The 9,635-nt window shown below is 36.2% G+C and overlaps 2 protein-coding genes across 2 annotated transcripts; both read left to right on the forward strand.

The window, feature by feature from the left end:
- The first annotated feature begins 1,858 nt into the window (after positions 1 to 1,858).
- Positions 1,859 to 3,609, forward strand: LOC144858643 (uncharacterized). Its single transcript, XM_078714739.1, has 5 exons — positions 1,859 to 2,117; positions 2,377 to 2,555; positions 2,751 to 2,917; positions 3,128 to 3,309; positions 3,414 to 3,609. Exons 1-5 carry the CDS (start codon positions 1,904 to 1,906, stop codon positions 3,470 to 3,472), a joined length of 801 nt encoding a protein of 266 aa, XP_078570865.1. The 5' UTR covers positions 1,859 to 1,903; the 3' UTR covers positions 3,473 to 3,609.
- Positions 3,610 to 7,213: 3,604 nt separating this feature from the next.
- LOC144858794 (63 kDa sperm flagellar membrane protein-like) lies at positions 7,214 to 9,543 on the forward strand. Its single transcript, XM_078714914.1, has 4 exons — positions 7,214 to 7,361; positions 7,746 to 7,813; positions 8,768 to 8,899; positions 9,040 to 9,543. The coding sequence occupies exons 1-4, from the start codon at positions 7,310 to 7,312 to the stop codon at positions 9,346 to 9,348; spliced, it is 561 nt and encodes a 186-aa protein (XP_078571040.1). The 5' UTR covers positions 7,214 to 7,309; the 3' UTR covers positions 9,349 to 9,543.
- The last annotated feature ends 92 nt before the right edge of the window (positions 9,544 to 9,635 follow it).

Below are 9,635 nucleotides of genomic sequence, written 5' to 3' on the forward strand. Positions count from 1 at the left end.
AATTTGAATATCTCACAGCTCTTCAGAATTGAAGGTTACCTTGATGATTATAATTTATTATGAAAGCTGATGAAATGTAGATATTAATTCATATAAAAATTAAGCCTATCGGATGTTGTGACGTTAACATATGGCCAGTTGAAGTGAAAAAGTAGTTTTTTCATATTTTTCGTCAAAGTTATACACAATTCAAAGAGCGCGCACAGCGCTTCTACGTGCCAAATTTTTTTCCAAATCTTATATTTTTTTGCTCAATTAATTATCTTTCGAAATTGTCATCTTAAAGTTTAGTTTGATAACGTCATCATGCCAAAAAATTAGAACATGTGTGTCCCGTAATTTCACCTATGCTACACTGTATATAGATATACAGTATATACTGTACATATTGTATATGGCATATAGGCACAACTCAGCACTATAAGCATATAATAGGATGGCATACATCAACATTTTCCGATCGTATGTTAACGTACGTGCATGTTTAAAAAAAATTAATTTCAGTAAAATGATAAAAATGATCACCTATAATTCGTCAAAGTGACGAATTAAATTCTAGTTAGAGTATTGTGATTGTGTGCAATAACATCACTTTTTTAAATAATTAAATTAAATTTAAATGAAAGCACAGGACTCTTCAGCCCAAATTAAAAGAATCCAAACATTTAACTAGAAAAAATAATGGGATGCTAATGTAGGCCTAAACTAGGCCTACAGTAGGCCTACATGATACCATAGATCTAGATATTATTATTACTAGATATTATAGTGTAATATATTAATATACTATAATCCTCTATGATGATGATGATCTATACTTTCATAGCCACACATAAATACCTGTAGGTAACCGCAGCGTTCCATTTTTTTTTTATTTACTTAGGAAAGATATATATCATAATTTATGGATGATGACTGCCCAGTGATCTAAACAATAGGTACGCGGTTGTCTGGTGTCCTTTGTACGAATCGTTCGTGCCCGTATTTATTTTTCACGTGAAAATCGGCAATTCATTTGAACTCTTAAAAATTTCTCGACGTACGCTCAGGGAAGAAGGTATAGTTATTCACGAACGAGTTAACGAATTTTTTAATTTACGAATAACCTTTTGTACTGTGGGGCACGTATTTGGAAGATTTTCAGAGATGGAGTGAGGTATTGTACATGTCGGGGAGGGGGTTCGCAGTCGTATAGTGGAAGGGGGGGGGGGGAGGGCGGACGAACCCCTGGCTACGGGCCTATGAGGTTACAGGTAAAAAAAATGGGCCATGTTATCTTGGGAAAGAGATTATTTGTATTTTGCGCTATATAAATTTAAAACCATTAAACCATTATGAGATTGAATAGAAACATATATCTTCAGATTAATTTTAGCCTATGTGTAGATTGACTTATAAGGTGGGTTTTATTAGAAGGGGGTTATTATTAGAGTGTGGGTTACCATCAGAAGATTTACGATAACCAACAGAAATAACAAAGCGTTTTCAGGGGATTTCAGGACACCATGTTAATTAAATAATCGTAACTCTTGAACGGAGGATCGTACATGAGAACAAAATTACTGTAAAATGTTCTTAAAAGATTGGCCTACATCACTGTATGATTGAAAACATTTTGTTTTCACCGCTTAAAGTCCATGGAAAAAACACCCCAGCATTATATGCCATTTGACATACTCTTTTGCCCACTACTGTGAAGCGTTTTAAACCACCTGACCAGTAAGCTTACGAATACCATTACTTATTCATGATTTCGGCCTCAGCCGTTCAGTAAAAGAATTTCACATCCTGGCCCGGGTTCATAGTGGAACTATTTCTGTAATTTACATATGGCGTGGCTCATGAAAACCTACATAAAGTCAACAAAAGTTATATCTGTTTCAAAGCCAAGAGCTATCACGAAATGAAACTCACGCTAAGAATTACCTTTGCTTACTATTATTGTGCGAGTTTCATTGTTGGACTCGACTGCAATAGGCCTACTGTCAACGTGTATTCAGGAGGTAATTACGGGTATGATGGAGAAACATGCGACGAGAAGATCAACGCTAAACTAGACGAAATTTCTCTTCAACTTGTCGACATCGAAAAAAAAATGGCTGAAACTAAGTTTTCAGGTTGGTGATCTTGTTATTAGGCCTGATCGGTTTTACTTTATTTTCGTCGAACGCATAGAACTTAATTATTTACTTTACCGTATTACTACTAGTACTACAAGGGCTAATTTACTAATTATTTACTTTACCGTATTACTACTAGTACTACAAGGGCTAATTTACTAAAAATGGCCAATTTGTGTGGATTCGGTATCAACGTATCGCGTTGATACGCCGATGTATCGAAATAACTTACAATACGGCCTAACTTTAATTTCAGAGTTTAAGGTTATTTTCAGGGCGAACGCAGGGGTAGAAGCTCAAAACTTGGTGGTATTATGGGAAGGTACAGACGGCTCGAATGCTGACGTACCCGAGGCAGCGGAAGTCAATGGTAACTTTATGGCTCCTTACAAGAGTACGTTGGTAGAGAATTGGGGCGCATTGGATATAAGGAAGGTAGGTCTAATATAACAAGGCCAACAGCCATAAGTCGCGTGCTAAAACGCATAGTGATACCGGACCGACAGACAGACCGACCGACATAGTGAACTATAGAGTCACGTCCACGCGAATAAAAACAAATGCATCTTATTTTGAGTATGCAACATACAGTAATTGAATAAGTTTCTTGGTCTCTCCTATCGTTTTCAGGTTAAATTTGCTTTCTATGAAGAAGGTATAGAAGTTATGACATTGATATTTAATGGTATTGGTACCAACAAGAATAACTGGTTTGATAAAGACCGTATTATACAGACACCGTACCCAGATATGCTAACCTCGTCCTTCAATCACTTTGGAGTTAATCCTGGTGCTGGGTAAGCCTCTATTTTTGTAGGAGATGTACACAGATTTTCCAGTAATAATTAATGAATAAAATAACTACTGTAGGCCTAATAGGAAATTAATTATTAGTATTAAATTTCTATTATTAATTCATCATCCTTGAGAGCAGTGATTTTAGAAGATAATGTCCCAAACTCTGTCAATTTTTAATCATTGGTTTAGCCATCCGTTTTATTTTATAGTAATTGTGGTGGAAATGGAAGATGTCGTATGTGGTATATCAGCAGGAACCATGGTGGATGTCCCAATGACGCTGGATGGGTGGCTGTGACGTCACACGAAGCTTGCCTATGGGATACAAGTTATGGTCCAGCTCCTCGATTTCTCTACTCCAACGAAAGCGGCTTCACGAATTGGCAAAATAGTAAGGCCTATACATTCTAGTAATCGTTCAGTGTAGTAGTCAAACCAGCCCTTCTTATACCTAGTTCTTAAGCTATTTCAATCATACTTTTGTTTGTCTTTTAGATTTTCCCGTTGGAAATGCAAGTGTGATGGCCATTTCAATCCAAGCAGGAGTACTGTAATTTTGCGATCTAATGTCGTGTCTGTTCGTATAATATATTATAGTAATTAATAATTGAGGCATCATGGTATTTCCATCATGACCGTAACATTGTAGCTTGTATTTTCTAACGATGGTTGAATAAATTGAATAATACAATTTCTGATTTTGTTATTTTGATATAGGAGAGACTGGGGTAGGCCTAAACTAAAAAATAATTTAAAAAACAAAACAATTGCAAGCACTACTGGTAATATGTCAATTAGAATGTTATTTTATTTATTATTATAACTAAAAATCCTATATTTTGGGGGTGTGGTTGGCCAGGAAAGTGGCAAACGAGGTGCTACGCACCGAGCGGGGAGGAGTGTCCCCCTCCCGAGGCTCCGAAAATTTAAAAAAAAATAGATGCTTACACACTGTTTAATAGGCTAGAGAAACTGTTTCCATTCACACTTAATAACAAATATTACATAATGTAAATTTAAATACATCCTTCCTAAATACTGTACGGATCTTTTTCGACGAACTAATAATAAACTTTGATCGAAAAACTTCAAACAAAATGAACATTTGGTAATGCGGTACCGGTACTCCGAAAATGCCTTGATAGTGCATGTTGTGTACCGTGTTTTGGTAGTCTGTTAACCTCAGAGATATATACCCTACAACCGGGTGAAACTCAATGTAATTTGGTATACAATGATTGCAGTAATCGCCGTGTCTATAAAACAAATCACAAAACGCCAAATACTTTTTTCGGCCGTCCCGTGTACATACAAGACATTTCATGTTTATTTTATGCCTATAAAATAATAAAAGAACACCGTGTTTCTCGTTTATTTTTATCGTTTATACTGCATACCATAATATTGTACAAAAAACCTTCATGCGCGAGAAAAAAGTTTCCGATATTACACTATACTCAGGGGTGTAAATATACCACGCTAACGCTTTCAGCGCACACACGGACCAGGGCGGCGGAAATTAACTGCAATGGAAAATGGTGTATTTTTGGAGAGTGATGACGTCAGCATTCACACGGGAGCGAGCAAGACAACGTGACGCTGGTAGTTTTAGGAGTGCGTGTGTTTTGAAAATAACTCGTGGGTAAGCCTATTTTCCGAAGATTCATAAATAGTAATTAAACTGTTAGCTCTTTCACTGTGTAGGCCTACTTACACAACTATTAATGCTAACCCTAGCTCTAGTAGGGCCTAGCTATGCCTACTCTTCTTAATTAAAAAGGTTAAGCCACGTCTAGCGACGGTCAATCGCGGGTAGGTTGCATCTTTTTTTTTTTAGAAATAAGGGGGGTGGCTAGCCACCCTATTCACTCCCCCCCCCCCCCCCCTAGATCCGCCACTGCCTAAACCATCTTATGAATTCCAAAGATGACTTTTAAATCCCTCTTTTAGATGCCTTCATACATGTTAAAACTCATTCCAATAATCCAATAAGTCCATTTTACCCTAGTGGTCCTTTTTATCAAAGTATCCTCCTTTGTCAAATGGAGGAGGCGGAGAGCATAATAGCAATAGTTTTTGTAATATAAAATAAATAAAATTTTAACCCGACCCATGAACAACCAAGTTAGGTCCAGTCTGTGCAAAAGCGGGACGTCCGCTGACCATCAGTATGCATACAAAATGGTCAATTATGCAATTATAGTTCTATACTACTACTTTCTTAGAAAATGTTAAAAAAAATAGCATTGTTATAATGGGATTAGTAGCTCTTTTAGTCTGTCAAAGGTTATTTATCAAAGGATATAATAATAATATTACGCTCAGTTTTAAACGTACATGAATTACATCCAAAAAACAACCAGCATAGGTCTGGCTAAGATTGGCAAACAAATTCAGTAGACAGTTGATGTTATTCCAGTATTTTCTGTTTCCAGTTTAAACTTTAGCTTCATTAGCTGTGCTACAGCTGCCACCTAACTAACATTCTCTTTTGTTAGTATAAGTCGTCACAATAAAATTGTATTAAAATGATGGCTAAAATCGTAACAAAAAACAGTAAATCTTAATCCATTTTATCGTATTGCCATTAGAAATATAAAAATGCAACCACCCGTTCGACAGCAATAAAGTCTATGAACTTGCAGTTAAGCAAAAAAACTAGGAAAGAAGATCTTACGTACAGAATGTTCCAAATAGAAACCAAATTCAATTACCGGTAATAATAGTTTTTCTTCAATTTCGCCGTGTATTTAACCATATTTATTTGAATTAAAAGACCATCAATTGCAGTGTGTGCATTTATTTGGAAGTCTGTTTTGACTTAAATTATAGAGGCATGAATGACCTCGTTTGACAACCGAATGTAACCGAATTCGTGCTCGATGTGAAAGCACGCTCAATGGAGATGGAATCCAAGTTCAGGAAATTGATGGGGGACGGCTGCAGGACTTGTTTGTGTTGAGTGGAGAATACAACCTTTTACTTTCCCAAAAATAGCATCACTCACTAAAAATGTCAATAAGGAGTTCTTGAAAATTCTTTGAAAATAGGACTAGAGGTCAAATACGGTATTTCTGGTCATTTTTGGTCTATGGGTCTCTTTTTAATTGTTAACGTTAATTTGCATATTCTAGCTAATTTGCATGTATCAGGATATGACAAAGGCATAATTTGTGGAATTTCGTAATTAATAAAGAAGTGAGCATTTCTCACGACTGAATAATGTTTGTATTGTTGGAATCAACCAAACCCAGAAAGAAAAGGCTGAAGTGTTCAACTCTCCCAAAATCGAACATAGCCCACATATTTTGACAACGTTTTAAAGTGAAAGATGTGTCACGTACATTCTCTATGATTTTACCACTGCAGATTTACTTTGAGATAAGAAGGTGTAAAAATATATTAAATACGGTTCTCTGCAGGAAAATGGAATTCCACAAACTGTCCCTAAACTTTATGTTTAGGGACAGTTACAGAACATAAATTACACCTAACATTGTCACTGAACCATTACTATCTAATCTATTTAATATATTTTCTTTCATACCATGTTTCCTAAACCTTGTCATTGCTGTATTTTAAATTACATTTTGTTAGCATTCCTTAATTTGCATCATTTAATTTAATCAATGCTGAACCTAAGAACATTATTCTAGGTGTAATATGTATCGTCTACAACCTCAAATATCTTAGTTTCCTTTATTATTTAATTGCTTTACTTTTAGATCTATTAAACAATGATACAAAATGATTGATTATATATATTTCGTTTCAAATAATTATATCGTTATTAAAATATTAAAGTTAAGCTCTGTCTACACTATCAAAATTTATGTGACAAAAAAATGTGATGTTCCCATATATGGACATGATGATGTCATACCACTACAATATTTGGGCATATCACTACCATATTTGGGCACATCAAACTTGTTTTGTCAAACTAGTTTGATAGTGTAAACTGAGCCTTATGATACTTTGGCTGTTAAAGTTTCAATTCTTCTCAATTTCTTCTAATTATTCGCACAAAAAAAACCCTATTAAGGGGGAACGAATTCGGTTTGTTGGTAGTGTGTAAATCCAAAGATTTATATAGTTCTTATTACATCTCTCTGTGAAAATCACACACGAATTATCACATTATGTAAAAAAAAAAACAATGCGAAATATATGGGGGGAAGAAGCTACTATTACAAATCTGCGTGACTGATTGGTTGGAAGGGATAATGCGCGATGGTTGTTTACGTCGCGCGCGCGCACATACGACGCATTCTTTTTTAAAATAAAAACATTCTGATTTTCGAAAACTGCACGACTACACACCCGCGATTTATTACTCTTTTTTTCTCCCCCAACAAAACGAAAGAGCCTAACAAAGTTCAACTCTCGAAATGGCAAATATTAAATTCTTCATATTAACTTTAGGTTTCATGACATTTATCGGTAAGTAAAGTAGGTAGGCCTAGCATATAGGCCTACTAGGCTAGGCCCGGGCCTAGGCCTAGCCTATAGCTAGCTAGGGTAGGCCAGGCCTACCCTAGTAGATAGGCCTAGGCTAGGCCTAGGCTAGGCCTAGTAGGCTAGGCCTAGCTGCTGGCTAGAGTAGCGCGCAACACGTGATGTTTTAAAATTCGCGGCATGAACATATTTTTACCATCTCACCGACACCGTACCAGCCAGGCCATACATATAGGGCCTAGCCTAGCCTCTAGCTGGGTAGAGGCCTGGCCTAGCTAGCCTCTATTAGGCCTATACTCTAGGCTAGGGCCTAACCTAGCTAGGCCTAACACTAACACAGTAACAGCTTGATTTTGAAATTTCATTTAGGAGCTGCAAGTGCCCTGATGTGTTATGAATGCTATAACGAAAATGACAACGATGAGTGTAACGGTGTGGTAAGAACTCTTTTTGATGATATTTTATCATTTATTGAGGCCTATTAAAATAGGCCTAGGCCTATGTCTAGGCCTAAGCTAGAGACCTAACATGTTTGTTCTTTTTGTTTGTACCTTGTTGTATTGTATCGTACCACACTACCAATGTCGTAAAATTATTCGCAATGCGAATGAATAGGCCTACGATTTTGGGAAATTTCGTGTTTTCTTTCGTAGCCAAATACTTGAATGTGGGGAAGCTGAAAGTTCCAAAAAGCACGTGTGTAAATAAGGCCAACTCAGACAGCGTCGTACGACGAGGCCCGACGAGCCGTCTCGTCTCGTCGGGAGAAAATTAAACATGTTTAAAGTTCTTCCGACGACCTAAAAACTACTCCCGATGCTAATTCAACTCAGACAGCACCGACGAGTCAAGACGTTTCGTCGGGCACCGTCGTGCGATGCTTCTGATTTTAGACTCACTGAAGGCGAAATGAAATCGTGCTTTGGAAAACAGTACACTTGCCAATATTAAATAAATCTTATACTCTTTTTAACATATGCATACATAAGTTGTTAATCTCCTGAAGACTATCAATACATGTTTCCTTACACGCATTCGCGAAACTTGTTAAATCGCGGGAGAAATATAGGCCTAATTGGGGGCTATTTGAATTGATCAAAATGGTCTTTTTATTTATTTATCTAAAAGAAAAAAGAATCGATAAAAATACAAAGCGTCACGGTTTCACAGAGCTTCTCTGGAGATATCTGGAGAATTTTTCAGTTCTATCACACTACCCGAACTTACTTTTTGCATAATGTCAGGTGTAAAATACTAAAAAATGTCCATTATTGTACGATTACAGGTAACTTCATATTTTTATGAGATGAAATGCGTTTACTGAACGATGTGAAGTTTTATTTATCCATGATTTAGGTTTTATTATGATACGGTTTTTTGTTTAATAATAGCCGTCTGGAAGCAACGCTACTGGTGAGATGGTAGAATGCAGCGCAAGTCTCACAAATCCAACATGCCATTCAGGATTCAAGATGAACGCTAATAATGATGGATGGGTTATACAGAAGGGATGTATGGAATACGTAAGTTATAATACGTAATGCCGACCATAATCGAAGCTGTTTTTTAAAATACAAATTACTAAACAAAATTGCAAAACTAAACGCAGCTCCAGCTCTACTGTGTCAAAACCGTTAACTGTAAACAATTTAATTAATTTCAGGATTTTTGCTACGATCTGGTCTACGCCTCTACTCTTCTTCCAGAAGGCATGGCATGTTTTGGAAATGAACCGGAAGCAAACACAGAATGCCATGCGTGTTGCCTCGTTCATTTTGATGGTTGTAATGCTGATTATAAATTCTCTTGGTACACTATGCCAGAAACAAACAATTGGGATTCATCTGTCGACGTTCCCTATCCTCCAACAACCCAAGCAGCTCCAACACAACCTCACGGTGATAGCGGGGCCGTTCAACACACTGCTTTTATCATCAGCCTACTATTTACAGTAATTCCCTGTATTCTCTAAATGTTAAAATAATTAACTGTGTTACTTAAATACGAATAAACATTTTTTAGCGTTAGAAGTAATTACTATTAATGAACAGTGATTATATTTTATTTATTAATTACATTTCGATAATCATTAAACCTAACAAATAGTTTGAAGTTAATTTGAAAATAAATTCTACAGTAGCCGAATTGATATAAACAAAGTTCTTGTTGTCGATAATACAATTGTTTCGCTAACTACCAAACCCCGATGATTCGTAAAATTAGTAGTAAAATGATTGTTTTTTTAAAATACAGAATAAA

The sequence above is a fragment of the Antedon bifida genome, chromosome 2 (assembly GCF_963402885.1).
Source record: "Antedon bifida chromosome 2, ecAntBifi1.1, whole genome shotgun sequence".
In the NCBI taxonomy this organism is placed as follows: Eukaryota; Metazoa; Echinodermata; class Crinoidea; order Comatulida; family Antedonidae; genus Antedon; species Antedon bifida.

What these genes read in the sequence shown, in the direction of transcription:
- LOC144858643 (XM_078714739.1), top strand. Translation starts at nt 1,904, where the DNA reads ATGAAACTCACGCTAAGAATTACCTTTGCTTACTATTATTGTGCGAGT. An exon ending in GGCTGAAACTAAGTTTTCAG is followed by an intron (nt 2,118 to 2,376) that starts GTTGGTGATCTT and finishes CTTTAATTTCAG; the next exon opens with AGTTTAAGGTTATTTTCAGG. An exon ending in GGAGTTAATCCTGGTGCTGG is followed by an intron (nt 2,918 to 3,127) that starts GTAAGCCTCTAT and finishes TTTATTTTATAG; the next exon opens with TAATTGTGGTGGAAATGGAA.
- LOC144858794 (XM_078714914.1), top strand. Translation starts at nt 7,310, where the DNA reads ATGGCAAATATTAAATTCTTCATATTAACTTTAGGTTTCATGACATTT. An exon ending in ACGATGAGTGTAACGGTGTG is followed by an intron (nt 7,814 to 8,767) that starts GTAAGAACTCTT and finishes GTTTAATAATAG; the next exon opens with CCGTCTGGAAGCAACGCTAC. An exon ending in AGAAGGGATGTATGGAATAC is followed by an intron (nt 8,900 to 9,039) that starts GTAAGTTATAAT and finishes AATTAATTTCAG; the next exon opens with GATTTTTGCTACGATCTGGT.